The 16,115-nt window shown below is 45.7% G+C and overlaps 1 protein-coding gene across 3 annotated transcripts in view; it reads right to left on the bottom strand.

Annotated features, from left to right (window-relative positions):
• LOC139545690 (intermembrane lipid transfer protein VPS13A-like) overlaps positions 1-16,115 on the bottom strand; it is a 56,622-nt gene that overhangs the window by 19,402 nt on the left and 21,105 nt on the right. For 2 of the 3 annotated variants that reach the window (XM_071353714.1, XM_071353713.1), the window contains exons 38-59: positions 15,780-16,021; positions 15,331-15,653; positions 14,773-15,135; positions 14,544-14,645; positions 14,151-14,303; positions 11,394-11,655; positions 9,342-9,502; positions 8,980-9,083; positions 8,597-8,891; positions 8,027-8,461; positions 7,780-7,884; positions 7,448-7,594; positions 7,079-7,210; positions 6,803-6,936; positions 6,171-6,248; positions 5,026-5,152; positions 4,090-4,319; positions 3,686-3,839; positions 3,393-3,539; positions 3,112-3,193; positions 2,376-2,445; positions 2,173-2,287 (exon numbers count right to left, since the gene is read on the bottom strand). In XM_071353714.1, the coding sequence (XP_071209815.1) occupies positions 2,173-2,287; positions 2,376-2,445; positions 3,112-3,193; positions 3,393-3,539; positions 3,686-3,839; positions 4,090-4,319; positions 5,026-5,152; positions 6,171-6,248; positions 6,803-6,936; positions 7,079-7,210; positions 7,448-7,594; positions 7,780-7,884; positions 8,027-8,461; positions 8,597-8,891; positions 8,980-9,083; positions 9,342-9,502; positions 11,394-11,655; positions 14,151-14,303; positions 14,544-14,645; positions 14,773-15,135; positions 15,331-15,653; positions 15,780-16,021 (3,961 nt within the window). The remainder of the gene's footprint in view (positions 1-2,172; positions 2,288-2,375; positions 2,446-3,111; positions 3,194-3,392; positions 3,540-3,685; positions 3,840-4,089; positions 4,320-5,025; positions 5,153-6,170; positions 6,249-6,802; positions 6,937-7,078; positions 7,211-7,447; positions 7,595-7,779; positions 7,885-8,026; positions 8,462-8,596; positions 8,892-8,979; positions 9,084-9,341; positions 9,503-11,393; positions 11,656-14,150; positions 14,304-14,543; positions 14,646-14,772; positions 15,136-15,330; positions 15,654-15,779; positions 16,022-16,115) is intronic. The other variant, XM_071353715.1, reaches the window with a different exon arrangement.

Genomic DNA, 16,115 nt, shown 5'->3' with positions numbered 1-16,115 from the left:
CGAATGCACTGTATCACCAGTAGTACATTCACCATTTATTCCTATAATTTCTAATCTATAATATTTGTTACTTTGGTTACGGTCCTTTCTTTTAATGCATTCAATATTATTATTCCAGTCTGCCTGTTTTCATTGTCAGAGTGGACACATTGTTTGCGGAGTGCACAATCTATGCTACACTTGTGAGAAACAAGTTTAGGATGATTTAATTCCATTTATGAGTTCCGTCAATTTAGTCATTGTCTTTTGTTTGGAGCGCTCCTGTCGATGTTGAGTAAGGATGAGCACACACAGAAGTGGGCCTATAGGCTACCTGGCCTGCTCGCCAACGTAATCATATAAAACTGCCCATTTGGGGATCTGATAGTATTTCAGATTGGCTTAACGCACCACCACTAATAACCTCTGGAGCTTCTCAAAGTAATGTTTTCTTCACCTCAAACAGCAGGAAAACAAAGTCTGTTTTTACATGCATTGAGAATTACAATAGTTCCTCAATGCATTTGAAAAAAAATTATAGTGCTCGCCCTTTCGATAACCACTCAGAGTGAAAGGGAAACATGTCATGCTCTGATCCAGCATTAACGTCATAAAATAGGCTTCTTATCAGTGTTTGACTTGGACTGAAATAGGTTCCGGTACTCATTTTGGGTGTGGTACTGTTTATATTTAGGTGCAGGAGCTCAACAATACTTTTGAGCTAATATTCTATAAGAGGAACAGGAGCTCAAGCAGTAGAACATTTGAGGTGCCGGTACTCAGCTCCGGTGAGCTCCTGCCCAAGTCAAGCACGGCTTCTTACCCCTTGCACAAATAGCCTACAGCTGTGTCTGTCCCGAGCTCACAGGCACAGGAAACTCTGAGGGCCCAGAATATTTTATACAATGTTGTAAGTTCACTAGCACAAGCTTCGGGCTAGACCCAAGTTTATACAATGTTTTAAGTTTGTTGCAGACAGACCATGTGTAGCCAATGTGATTTATAGGATATTTCTTTTTTAAAAACAGGATATTTTCTACCTGCAGGCTGCAATGTATTTATTTGTTGGCTTTATGTAGGCTATTTTTATGTAGGCTATTTTTACATAGTTGGCAAGCTCAATTTACTTTTTAGGTTCGTATCATTTTCATTTAGATTTGGATAGAATTTGATTAACCACATGACAATGAGCTATGAAGATCGGTAAAAGTGGTCAGATAAATTGTCATTCCACATGAGAAAAGGTCACCGACGACTCATGTGGCCTATTATCGGCAACTTCAGGAGAGTAATGCCAGAATCTGCAAAAGCCAGCTGGAACGGGAGGAGAATATATAGTTGGGTCAGGTTAAGTTTTGCCTTCTTCTGGTTATGTAGATCTGGTGCCCTCTTCAGGCAAAAAAAAGTCAGCTTAAAGCATCAGACAAGCTCAATTTATTTATTTAACCTTTATTTAACTAGGCAAGCCAGTTAAGAACAAATTCTTATTTTCAATGACGGCCTAGGAACAGTGGGTTAACTGCCTTGTTCAGGGGCAGAACGACAGATTTTCACCTTGTCAGCTCGGGGATTCAATCTTGCAACCTTTCGGTTACTAGTCCAACGCTCTAACCACTAGGCTACCTGCCGCCCCAAAGCATATAGTTGATTTTATTAAAACACATAGGGTGTCTATAAAATGGAAAAATACAAGTTTAAACATTTTGAGCAGTCGAAAGAACAGATTACTTTTGGTCGATCAAGATTATTTTGGGTCGGAGACAGCCCTAATCTAAGATTACAGTTTTTACAAAGCTCTACTACACAAGCTTCCGACTTACATAACTCGTGTTTTTATACTTCAACGACAAAGTTATCAAACCCGTTCACAGGGTTGGTTAACTCTTAAAGGTTCCTCGGGTCACCACCGAAATAGGAAATTCCGCTTTTAGTTTTAATGCACCTCCCCACTGGAACAATTTACAAAACTCCTAACAAATGGATGTTCTGGTGCCGCTCGAGCAATATAAAAAGTGTTAATTGAGGACTTAGTAGCTGAGAAATGTAACCGTTTTTCTTCAATTTAGTGTTGTGACGTTATATTTGACATTGTATTGGATTGTTGCATTACTGTGATCAGGGCACCCTTGAGAATGAGACCCTTCTCTCAATGGGTTTTCCCCTGCATAAATAAAGAACAGTACAAATAAAAACCTGCTGCTCTGACGTCATCACGCTGGCATTCTCCGGAGTGAACAGATCCAAGACGGCATAGAGGAAGCCCAGGTCCAACTTCAGATCCATCTCCTGGATTAGCACCTTGAAATACCTGACCACAACATGCCAAGAAAGGGATGTTGTTATGTGTGGTTGAGAGAGAGATATGGAAAGAACATGAACTATAGCGATGGACTCACTTGATGCGTGAGATATCAGAGTGCCCGGCTGCCCTGGTAACAATGCTGATGTCGGTCAGAGGTTTGGGCTCTACAGGAGAGAGAGGAGCAGAAACACCCATCACGATGTATTTATCCAGAGTACCTCAGTAAAACAATGCCTATGGATGCGTCCCCAATCGCTCCTTTTGCCTATGTAGCTATTTACAAAATTAGACATCCTTAATAAAGATGAGCAAATATGACTATAATGAGCATGTATTGTATGCTCCAACATTTTTTGATAATTATATTATTTTATACTAATACAATTGCTCAGAGAAAGAGGTTTTGTTTAACAAGTAATACAAAAAAGATAGGTCAAAATGATTGACAGCCTGTTTTCAATACCTCACCTTGCGAGGGTAATGGCACTCGAGCATTTTTCTAAAATGTTTTGAGACTGGAGAACACATTGGGAGGGATCTTAGACCATATCTCCATACAGAATCTTTCCAGATGTCCACATGACATCATCTGCGCTTCTGGAGTGCCCTCTTCAATTCAATTCAAACCACAGGTTCTCAATGGGATTCAAGTCCGGAGACTGAGGTGGCAATTGCAAAATGTTGATTTGAACCATTTCTTTGTGGATATCGTCTTGCTCGTCTTGTTGTCATTTTTTGCTCATCTTTATCAAGGGTGTCAATTTTATACCCCACTGTATGCAAGTGTAAATGCACAACACAGAGAGACTTGGACAGAGCTTGGGACTGACCTGAGTCCATGGTGACAGACTTAGGTAGTTTTATAGGGTAGAAGACATATGGGAAGATTGCTCCAGGTAGCTGATTCTGGATCTGTGGAAAAACAAAAGCACTCAACAACAAAAAAATCCCTCCAACCATGTCTCCAATGGGTCAGCATGAAATCGTTTTAATTGAACGGTTGGCAAGATAAACAGTCAATGTAAAAACTCTATCGTATGGTTGGTGGTCGGGAGGGGACCCACCGTAGAGTTGGATAGAATGCACACTTTCCAACTCTCTGGGGACCCACCTGTATGCGGTTGATCTGGACACGGTAGGCACTCTGGCGGGCCGATACGCTGTACTCCACCTTCACCCCTGGCAGGAAGCTCCTCCTGATTGGAGCGTCATATGGCTGCATCATCCTCATGTCTTGCCCATTATGGGTTAGAGACACCTGATAACACAGTTAGACTTAGGACACACACACAACCGTGCTAGCAAAACTAGGAACAACGTCTACCTCTAGAATTTCTAAAGCTTTCAAGGGGGTGGTATGGTATATATGGTACCAGACAGAGGCATAGCCAGTTGCTGCCTGACCTGGAAGTTGTTCTCCAGGTCTAAGATGACGTTGTCCACTGGTCCACTCTCTGTGTACTCTTTGAAGTGGGTCTCCAGCAGCTCGGCATCTTTTCCACTTAGGGGTTTCCAGCGAGACTTCTTCTTTGGCTTGGACTCCCACACCACGTCTGAACTACACACACACACACACACACACACACACACAGGAGGAAAGCACACTGAACATGCTGCACTGAATTTGAAAAAGCATGTTCCCACAAAGTAGTCAACTGTAGCACAACCATACCATTGAGTGTATATACGGTGTTTGTATGTATGGTTACACATGTTTTGTGTGTGCACACACACACACACACACACACACACACACACACACACACACACACACACACACACACACACACACACACACACACACACACCTGGTAATACCGATGAAGGACACCTCCTGGCGGCTACTGTTGTTGACCAGGGAGACGCCCACGTCTTGCAGGGAGAGGATGATCTCCTGTTCGGCCAGCTCGGCCTTCTCACTCTCACACAGCAGCTTGTAGATGCGTCTGTCCTCAGTGAACAGCGCCACCCGCTGGAGGCCCTCGTAGAACGAGATAAGGTACAGCTTGCCCTCCTCGTTCACGTCCAACCGCAGGTCCTACACACGGAACAAGTGCCCATCAGATGGGAAGTAATGTGCGTTTCACTTTTAAGTTGCTCTTTTGCTTTGTAGCCACAGCCATAACTCACACAACACCAAAATTATATACCATATCAGCTTTTAATTGAGATTTCAGGGAACTAATGAGTCCAGGCAACAACAGTTGCTATCATTTGACAGTTGATTTGATTTCAACAATATATATCTTTCTGGTTATACTACGGTTTGCATTCTGTCTCACCACTGTGGCTGACATGCCAAAGCACCCAATCTTCTAATATTTTAACTGGGTATATATGTTGCTTCCCTTGTAAAACTGCTCAGCTCATCAAGCCAGTATAAGGGGTAAGAAAATTCAGTAACACTTAACTTTCTGGCAGACTTCGCTAATCCCTACACTAATCCTATTGAGGATTGGAGCCTTAATAAAAGTCTGATTAAAGCTTTGTGTGTGTATAATGACGGGCTAAGCCATATTAAGCAGCTGTTAAAACACTAAGCAGAAGATCCTAATCTATCGTTAAGTCTGACACCTGTGTGTCATATTGGTCTAAAGTACTTTATACAAGTGTGCGTCAAACTAATAAGAAACACTGATTTTTATACCAGATTTAACCGTAGTATCAATCCAAATGTTGCAGAATGTAACATTCCACCACCGTTAGAGCAAAAGGGGCGTAAATAGAACGCTGTGGTACGATACCTCTTCGCTCTTCAGCTCGCCGCTGTAGCTGCCACACTGCCAGGCCAGGGAGCGCGACCCAGTGGGCTCAGCCCAGGTGTAGTACATTGCCTTCCCGGGGCTTAGCTTGTCCTTCTCCTTCTGACTACTACTCACACACACACACACACACACACACACACACACACGAGTTAGAAAGCACACACACAAGACCACCAGAACCCCACCAAGAGGAAGATAGACGACGGTCAGAAAAAAAAGCCGCGGTCATGAGAACGTAGCCACGTTACACAGCCCAGGCACCATGAAAAGAAACCCAAGAGCCCATTTGCAAATCAACACTATGGAGAGAAGAAATCTGACCCATTAATGGAGGTGTCGAGGCTACTATCCAATTTGATCATGTTGTCGTTCTTCCTCCAACAAACGAAAACAACCCCCCCCCTTCGATCAAAGAGAAAGAATGATTCAAATCATCATTATTGCAGAAGACACAGGGAAAGAGGAGGATGAAGAATGATTGGCAGGACTGTTGGGGTGGGGGGAACGGGGGGGGGGGCAATGGAAATGGGGGCATGAGGGAAAATGGAAGGCGTATGGAAGCAGAGGTCGGATCCCATTGGCAGAGACCCATCCAAACAGCAGCAGCCAAAACTAAGTCCCACTATAAAAGCAAAGACCTGGAATTAAGGGGGAGGTCAAAGAGCAAATGGTCATGACACTGAAGCCGGAGCTCCTCCTTGATCACTCCACTTCCTGTAGTTTGGTCACTATCAAAATCAGATAACTTGGTCTGTTGAACCATACAGTGATATTAATGTAACGCAATATTTTTCAGCTTTTATAAAATGCACATTATCAATTTCCTTGTTGAGTGGCATGTAAAGGAGTAGATCCGGCTCAAACACCAAAATGGAAAGAAAAGCTCTTCCCGTACACCTTCGGTTACCTGGGGGTCCAGCTCTGTCCACACCCTGACCACAGCTCAACTATGAAACGGGAACACAGAGACCACATCCCCCACTGAATGTGTGCATGTTCAAATAGAGATCTACGGACCATGCCTTTTGCATTACGCATTTGAAGTTCCCCAATATGTCCACCCTTTCTGTGTCAGGGTCAGAGTGGGTGAGAGCAAGAACCCTTGTGGGGCAGGGTCCTGCTACCTGGGCTGGGTCTCCTCTACTGAGAAGGAGAGGCCGAGCAGCTCGTCTGCCACCCATTCTGATGAATCTCTCCGAAATCTGCCCGGCCAAGAGGTGTGGGGAGGGAAAAAATCAGACTTAAACAAAAACAAAACCATCAACACAAAGTCAGACCAAAAAAGTCAGTAACAAAAAAATATGGATTGAAAAACAAATTGAAGAAAAATAAGTGTCCGTCACAACAAGTCACAAACCAAAGGAAATGGATCCATGCAAACAGACACACCTACAACAACACAAAAGCCAAGAACACGAATACCTTGTATCAAAACAAATACATACAGCACATCCTGGGAAGTTTGCTAAATATATATAACATGCAGATCTCATTCAGAAACAACATTTGGAATAGTACAGAGCGTAACACTAATTTTGTACTGTTTACTTCTATCCCCATAAATAATTGGCACCATCCCATGGACATTTCTAAAAGGAAAGATGAGACATCCCAAATTTAAGATGCGACAAATACAGGTTTTATTTTAGGGCATTGCGCCTGTTTTGAGAACAGTAAAACGTGACCTATATAATGAAACACATTTCTGCTTATCACCCCATTACTGTTCTCCCTCCCCATCCTTCCCCTCCGTTACCTCTGGTAGAACTCCACCGTCTGCTCCTGGGTGTGGTTGATGATGAGGAAGGGGGCGGCCCCGTCGTGGTAGTCAGAGAAACGGATGATAATCGAGTGGTCTGATAGGTTCACATCCACAATGACCCCGCCCAGCTGGAACAGTAAAGCCAAATTAAAAACAGAAGTATTAGTACTTTACTGAACCCAACGTGGGAAGTGGATTTAATCGTCACAAAGCATCAACTTATAAAGTAGTTACAAACAATGTATGTGTGTGTGTGTGTAAACTACTCACCGTGTTGTCCAGGTGCAGCAGCAGGCAGTTTTCCGGTTTGGTGAAGTCCATGGTTTGAGGAGTTGACCGACTGCCTTCTACTTTGACTTTGAGCTTCTTGGAGTCCCTCTCAGGCCAAAACGGGATGGCTGCCTGAGAAGCACAGAAAAAAAAGGGAGAGAAAAGCGAGAGAGGGAGAGACAGACAAAGAGGTGTCCGTTTCACTACATGGATGTGCTACTGTACGCAGGGTAGGGGTCCATTATTCCCATTTCAGAATTCAGGAAATTAACCGATATTCAAACCATCATTTTAACACATTTTTACTATCAGCGCTTTCTGAATGGACTGAATTGCACTGGCGTTTGTAAGTAGCTCTAGTTGTGGTACCTGTTGTGGTCTGGCCTCGGTCCAGTCGTCCTGGCCCTCCTCTCCCACCCAGATTACATGTTTGGTCCTGTTCACTAACAGGTAGTACGGCACAAAGCTTACGATACGGGTCAGGCTGAAACTGCTGGCGTCGATCTTCACTCCGATCTTCAATCAAACCATAGAAAGCCACAATCAACATGAATCAATCCATCCATCCATCCATCTATCGACGGTTCAGCAAATTACACTCAATGACCAATCTGAAAGGTGAAACATCAACTGACGCTGTTCTTCTGCTGGAGTGTCATTTCAAATCAAATCTTAGTATGCTTGATCCACCACTCACTCACCACGTAATCTTTAAGCCTCCCTTTGCACTTCACTTCACCATAACTACCCACGGTATCCAGGGAGAAATCATCCGACAGGTCGCTGTCCGAGATCATCAGCCGCACCTGACCCGGAGAGAGAATAGGGTCAGATGTCAGGGAGACAAACAGCAGGGGTTAGGAGTTTTCACTTAAAACCCCCCCCCAAAAAATAGCATCCCAGCTACTTGGCTTAAGCTTGGACCAAAGTTGATCCCCACCCCACTACCTTGTTGTTCTGCAGAAAGTTGTGTGGCTTGAAGGAGAAGAGCAGAGGCATGTCATAGTCCATGGCGTGTTTACGGTGGATGTCGTCAGCCTTGTATTGCAGCAGGCGGCCCGTCTTGTTCACCATCCAGTAGGGAGAATGGATGGCCACCTCAGTCTGGCCAGGGTCGTACTTCACATGCACCGCAATATCCAGCTCCGCCCTCTTCCCTTCTCCCCCCTCTCCTAACCTGACCACCTCCTCTTCAACGCGCAAGGAGCTGAACACAATGAAGGTGATCTCGTCCAGGTCGCCACGGAGACCGTAGTGGGCCTGCCAATCGTGCCCCAGGTAGTCGAGGAGGCGGAGTTCCAGGCTGGACTGGTCCATGATGGCGGTGTGCAGCTGGGCCGAGTGGCCGTCCATCAGGGTGATGGGGGTGGGCTCTTCACTGTCCTGTCAGCCAATCAACACACAATACCAATCAATAATAGGCATGTCATGTGAAGGGGAAGCTCTGAGGAAATATGATAGATGAGCTATAGGTCAATTTCTCTGCTGGTGCGTAGGGATGGGGTAATGTGTGTGTACCTGTAGGCGATAGGTGATGGGGTAAGGCAGAAGGTTCCGGAGCAGGACGGAGGGCCACAGGTGCAGGATGTAGGGCTCGTCAAAGTGCTCCCCGGCCATTCCTGTGTGTGGTGATGTCACAGTATCTTTCAGAGGGACGATGTTGACCATGAGGACGCCAGCGCTGTCACCATGGCGATGACAGGTCTGCTGCACACGTGCACCGGGCTGCTGGCTCACCAACTCGTAGCTGAAACCCTCGGAGCAGTCGTACTGATCGTCTCCCTCGGTTACCGGTTGCAGTCTTAGCTCTGACCTACGGGGGGGGGAGGGGTTCAGCACAGTCAGCGTGTGTGTTTGTATGTGTGTATGTATGTGCGTGCACATGTGCGTGCGCATGTCACCTGTAAGAGTCCAGAGGCACACAGAACTCCTCTGTAGGCAGTGATATCCCCAGACAGGTGGTGCCCTCCATCACTCTGAATGGGATGGAGAAGTGGTTTATGATCTGTAGGGGAGACATGAGAAAGAGACAGATAGAAAATACATTCTCTGGTCAGATAGTTGAACACATTCTGAGCTCAAGTTAAGTACAGACTAGAGAAAGTAAAGGGGGAGAGAGAACGGAGAGGGCTAGGGAAGCAAGCAGGGTGGATTGAGATGAATGGTTGGAGAAAATGAGCATTTGGGTGAAATCTGCAGAACAGTGAGCATTCATTGGTGTGAGTTGGAGTAGAGGTGAGGGGTGGCGGGGTGACTAACTTGCCTGGAAGGGAGAGCGGATCTTGATGTACTTGCTTCCCTCCACAGAGTATATCTGACAGACCAGGAAACGGGTGACCCCAGAGTCTTTGTGCATGACACTGTACATGCCACGCCCCACTTTGATCAACGGAATCATGCCTGTTGAAGTGTGGCCCACCGGAGCTGAGGACATGAACATAAAAAAACAGCGTGATCAATGACTAGTGACCCGAGCCACGAGTACTGACTTTTGTTAACCAGGGATACAAAACTGGTGAGGGCCCAAAAAGGTGACGCTTTTTTTTCTGCACTGAAACATGCAAAAAAATCCCTTCCTAGGTGGAAATACAGGTTTTAACTAATTAAACAACAAAGAATATGATCTACATGATCCGTCTCTGTGTGTAAAATAAAGTGGTTCATGTGAACCTAATTCACAGCTAAAAAAAAATGTCAGTTGTCAAACAATGCATTCAACTGAAATGTGTCTTCCGCATTTGACCCAACCCATCTGAATCAGAGAGGTGCCGCCTTAAATCGACATCCACTTCTTCGGCCCCGGGGAACAGTGGGTTAACTGCCTTGCTCAGGGGCAGAACGACAGATTTTTACCTTGTATGCTTGGGGATTTGATCCAGCAATATTTTGGTTACTGGCCCAACACTCTAAACACTAGGCCACCCTTAAAGAAAGCAATCCAATGTTATTTGTTGCCTAGACTTTACTGCAAATGACACTCAAACCTTGAGAAGAAAAAAAACAATACACTAATATTGCAGTTAGCCATGACAGCCTTTATAATAGAACGCGTGTGACCACACACACACACACATATATATATTGCACTTAGGGAAAAAAACATTTTAAATTAGAAATAGAATGAAACAAACAGGCATTCTATTTTTGCTCTATTATAGTGGCCACTAAAGTAGACATCGATCAAGTCCACATGTGTGTAAAAACAACATTCACTGAGTAAAAAAACGTAATAATCCCCCCTCACTCACAAAGTGGTAATGTCCAGTTCAACACAACATAAGCATTCTCTTTGGGCTACACTGCACATTATTACATCATACACTTCCTGCCTGTGGACATCTGTTCTACAATGTGCCAGCAGAGCATTGTACCCTTTGTTGGCATAATTGATCTCTTTCATGCAGAGTACACCTGGCATACCCCTTTTTATCCACTGTATTGAAAATTGAGAAAGAGGGAAAGTGTGTGGTGTTCATTTCACCTCTATAGTGGCATCTAGCTTAAGCCAGGCTCAGCTCCAGCTACACTTGATCCCTGAATCCACTTGCTTATCAAGCAAAGTCTCCTTTTCACCTAATTCTCTCATTCTGAAAATGAACCACATACTGTAGAGGGAAAACATTACTGTTAGTTCAGTTAGTTAGTTAACGTTTCACACAGATTGCCAGGGTCCAGTAAGCAACTAACGCATTATAACTTGAGGAATGGCAAGGAGTCGTATAACGTTAACAGTTAATACAATTGTGAATTGGTTAGGTTACTAACGTTAGCTCATCTGATGTTGTGTGGTCTGACTATTAGCCAGCTAATTTTCACACCATGAACTCAATTATTTGATCAGTTAAGTTGGCTAATGTTGCTCAACATTTCTCTGGCTAGCTGTCTTTCCAGAGTACTTCTCTCTTCAGTCGCATGCTGCATTCTGTTGTTATGTGAATGATTGGCTGACCCTTGGATAGAGCCAGTATTGCGCCAAACGCGCATTACTCGTTCGCATACAGCCAGTAGTCATCCAAATTCCCCCCCCGCCCAAACTTTTCTCATCGGATCTACATGAATCACGTAGGTCACCTGTTTTGGATTCAAAACGGCGAATTTCGCCGAAAAGGTGACTAGTTTGCATCCCTAGGTTAACCCCCTCCCAAACTAATACCTGGGCATTAGGTCAGAACCCTAACACGGTTTTGGACCTAGGATTTGATATCTGACGTCGTATGTATGAAGTTAGGATATAAAAAGCAAAAACTAGACTGGCAGTACAATGAATACAGACGCTGGTCTGCACTTCTGCAGTGGTTGTAACTGTGTTGCTTACTGGGCTGTATGTAGTAGTCCTTGGCCACCAACGAAGTCATGGCAGAGAACTGGTCTGAGTGGGTGGTGGTGCGAAGGTAGTCCATGTTGAGGCTCTCTCCGTTCTGCAGCTCTACCCGGTGCGCTGTGGCCTCACGGCCCAGGGGGCTGAACAGTTCACTGTGTACCACCGACACAGTCAGACCTAGACGGTTCTTCACGACGAACGGAGCCTCGTCCTTCTGGAAACTATCCGATGCCTGCTTGGCCGCCTCCGCAAAGGCCTGTCACACACACAAACACACCCAGGCATGCACATGCAAACATGTCACCCCCCCAAAAAATGAATTTTATAGGGTGAAATTCAACACAACAAGGCAAGCTATTCCATCACATTATTCAAAACAACCCACTTATACAAAAAGTAGCCACCTTTTCAGCTAGAGAATAGAAGAGCATTTACAGTGCATTCGGAAAGAATTCAGACCCCTTCCTTTCCTCCACATTTTGTTACAGCTTCATTCAAAAATTTATTAAATAAAAGATTTTCCTCATCAATCTTATGCACAATACCCCATAATGACAAAGCAAACAGGTTTTTAGAAATGTTTGCAAATGTAAAAAAAACAAATAGCTTATTTACATACAGTACCAGTCAAAAGTTTGGACAGACCTACTCATTCAAGGGTTTTTCTTTATTTTCACTATTTTCTACATTGTAGAATAATAGTGAAGACATCAAAACTATGAAATAACACATATGGAATAATGTAGTAACCAAAAAAGTGTTAAACAAATTAATATATATTTTATATTTGAGATTCTTCAAAGTTGCCACCCTTTGCCTTGATGACAGCTTTGCACACATGGCATTCTCTCAACCAGCTTCATGAGGTAGTCACCTGGAATGAATTTCAATTAACAGGTGTGCTTTGTTAAAAGTTCATGTGTGGAATTTCTTTCATAATGCGTTTGAGCCAAGCAGTTGTGTTGTGACAAGCTAGGGGTGGTATACAGAAGATATCCCTATTTGGTAAAAGACCAAGTCCATACTATGGCAAGAACAGCTCAAATAAGCAAAGAGAAATGACAGTCCATCATTACTTGAACTCTGTGAAACATGTCTTAATGTAACAGACACATCTCAACAACAATGCAAATAGTCCGGGTAGCCATTTGATTACCTGTTCAGGAGTCTTATGGCTTGGGGGTAAAAACTGTTAAGCCTTTTTGTCCTAGACTTGGCACTCCGGTACCGCTTGCCATGCGGTAGTAGAGAGAACAGTCTATGACTGGGGTGGCTGGGGTCTTTGACAATTTTTGGGGCGTTCCTCTGACACCGCCTAGTGTAGAGGTCCTGGATGGCAGGCAGCTTAGCCCCAGTGATGTACTGGGCCGTACGCACTACCCTCTGTAGTGCCTTGCGGTCAGAGGCCGAGCAATTGCCGTACCAGGCGGTGATGCAACCAGTCAGGATGCTCTCGATGTTGCAGCTGTAGAACCTTTTGAGGATCTCAGGACCCATGACAAATCTTTTTAGTTTCCTGAGGTGAAATGGGCTTTGTCGTACCCTCTTCGCGACTGTCTTGGTGTCTTGGACACCAAAGAACTTGAAGCTCACAACCTGCTCCACTACAGCCCCGTCGATGAGAATGGGGGCGTGCTCGGTTCTCCTTTTCCTGGAGTCCACAATCATCTCCTTAGTCTTGGTTACGTTGAGGGATAGGTTGTTATTCTGGCACCACCCTGTCAGATCTCTGACCTCCTCCCTATAGGTTGTCTCGTCGTTGTCGGTGATCAGGCCTATCACTGTTGTGTCGTTTGCAAACTTAATGATGGTGTTGGAGTTGTGCCTGGCCATGCAGTCGTGGGTGAACAGGGAGTACAGGAGGGGACTGAGCACGCACCCCTGGGGAGCTCCAGTGTTGAGGATCAGCGTGGCAGATGTGTTGCTACCTACCCTCACCACCTGGGGGCGGAAGTCCAGGATCCAGTTGCAGAGGGAGGGGTTTAGTCCCAGGATCCTTAGCTTAGTTATGAGCTTTGAGGGTACTATGGTGTTGAACGCTGAGCTGTAGTCAATGAATAGCAAGTGTTCCTTTTGTCCAGGTGGGAAAGGGCAGTGCAATAGAGATTGCATCATCTGTGGATCTGTTTGGGCGATATGCAAATTGGAGTGGGTCTAGGGTTTCTGGGATAATGGTGTTGATGTGAGCCATTACCAACCTTTCAAAGCACTTCATGGCTACGGACGTGAGTGCTACGGGTCTGTAGTCATTTAGGCAGGTTGTCTTTGTGTTCTTGGACACAGGGACTATGGTGGTCTGCTTGAAACATGTTGGTATTACAGACTCAATCAGGGACATGTTGAAAATGTCAGTGAAGACACCTGCCAGTTGGTCAGCACATGCCCGGAGCACACGTCCTGGTAATCCGTCTGGCCCCGCAGCCTTGTGTATGTTGACCTGTTTAAAGGTCTTCCTCACGTCAGCTATGGAGAGCGTGCATCATACCCAAGACTCGAGGCTGTAATCGCTGCCAAAGGTGCTTCAACAAAGTACTGAGTAAAGGATCGGAAAGATTTAGTTTTTTTTTTATATAAATTTGCAAAAATGTATAAACACTTGTTTCTGCTTTGTTATTATGGGACATTGTGTGTAGATTTATGAGGGGATAAGAATAAGCCTGTAACGTAACAAAATTTGGAAAAAGTCAAAGGGTCTGAATACTTTCCGAATACACTGTACAAGAGTGCTGGTGTGTGACGTCATTGACTTACCGTGCCCAGGTTACTAAGCATGCCCAGTCCACACTTGGAGAGGGTGATGTTAAGTTGGTCCTTGCTGCTGATGCTGATCACGGTCTTGTAGTCAGGGATGCTGTATTCCACTTCTTCTGATATACCTGTGTACTTCACTGGCTTCTTCTTCATCTACAGTTCAGGAGAACGCATAGCCGTTAAGTGTGTGTGGTGGATAGTGCATTTACACTATCTGTATGAAGGATGTGTGTGGAACATGGGACAGTGTGAGTGAGTGAGTGACTGTATGTATGTATGTATGTATGTATGTATGTATGTATGTATGTATGTATGTATGTATGTATGTATGTATGTATGTATGTATGTATGTATGTATGTATGCATGCATGTATGCATGCATGCAAGGGTTACCTTTAATCCCAGGGTCCAAGGTCTGAAGCCGTCTCGGGTCTCGTCTTCTAGGGGCTCCAGCAGTGGCTCCCACACCCCCATCACCTCGTTGAAGTAGTGAACCTAAACACACCATGTTACTGTACACTAAATGCAGTCTGACTAAACCCATGTTTTAGTTGAATGGAGGTTGTGTAAAGGTCATGTAGATGTTGTGTAAAGGGTTGTGTAGAGCTGTGCAGTGTCTGACCTCCAGGTTGAGCTGGCTGTGCAGGTTGATGAGGGTGCTCCAGTTCTTGACGTCACCGTGGAAGGAGGACTTGGCCAGGAGCATGGGGACGGTGCGGTGGCCCACCCCTGCCTCCAGGGTCAGGCAGATGGAGTTGATGGCCAACTGCAGGGACTCGCCTTGGGGAATCAGTGGGACCAGGGACTGGGCATCCTCGTCTTTACCCTCCTCCTCCAGGAACCACAGCTTGAGGTCTCTCCAGGACCGGCGCTCCCACAGGTCTGGGGGCACAGGGCTCTCCAGCTCAGACTGGGGTGTCTCGGCACCAGCCGGGCTCAGCACCGACTGAATGGTAATCACTGTGTTGATAATGATGGGTGACACCTAGGGGGGGGCACAGAGGAGAATGGAACGTGAGGCACATCACTCTGGTTTGGCTAGCTGGGCCAGAAATAAAAACACAGGAAAAAGATGACAATAAGGTCTATGACCAAAATGATATGCGCCTAACAGGTATTTTATTAGTAAGACGCTGCTTCCTGTCTTAAAGGGATGGTTTTGTTTTTCGCTGCGGCCTACCTTGAGTGTGAGTGCGTTGATGCAGACCTCCATGGCCTGCGGGGAGGTGGAGGACTGTGTGCTCTTGAAGAACACTTGGCAGGGCTGCAGCACAGTGGTCTCATTGTTCCTCTTCTCCTTCAGGAAGGGGCAGGCCACCACCTTCAGGTCCTTGACCACCGCCGTCATCAGCTGACCATCCGGGTCACTCTTCATCACCAGCTCGCACTCCGTGGTCATGACCAGGGCCGGGGCGTCGGCACGTGTCAGGTCGGCCACAAACACGATCTCGGGGTTCTTCACCAGAACATTAATCTCTGACTTTGCCACCACCCCCACTGGAGCTGTGTTACAGAAACAGAGGGGAAAGCAGGGGCGTGTACATTAGGCATCCAATCCAAAACTTCACATTGTGCAAACATGACATTTGTGGTGAGTAATGTGAAGTGTGAAATTTGAATGTGTCATACCAGGTTCCTTGGAGGCTGCGGCTGCAGTGGGTTTAGTGCTACTGCTGTTCTTGGGGGTGGCGGAGGAGAAGCCCTGCTGGCTGGCTTTGAGGAAGATGTCGGCCACAGTGAGCAGGAACTCCATGCTGGCACAGAGGTACACGTCCTGCACCACCGTGTCCAAAGAGGTGCCGTCGCGGCCCTGCTTGTAGTTCACCTCCACCATCACGTTCCTCTCAGCGCCCGGACGCATCGCCATCATCCTGACAGACAGAGGCCAGAGGGACATGATGAACCTTACAGCAAGGGAACTATCAACAAACCCTATAGCAAGGGCACTATCAACAAACCCTATAG

The sequence above is a fragment of the Salvelinus alpinus genome, chromosome 19 (assembly GCF_045679555.1).
Source record: "Salvelinus alpinus chromosome 19, SLU_Salpinus.1, whole genome shotgun sequence".
Lineage (NCBI taxonomy): Eukaryota > Metazoa > Chordata > Actinopteri > Salmoniformes > Salmonidae > Salvelinus > Salvelinus alpinus.
Note: the sequence above shows the minus strand (reverse complement) of the source record. Positions and strands in the feature narration are given on the sequence as shown.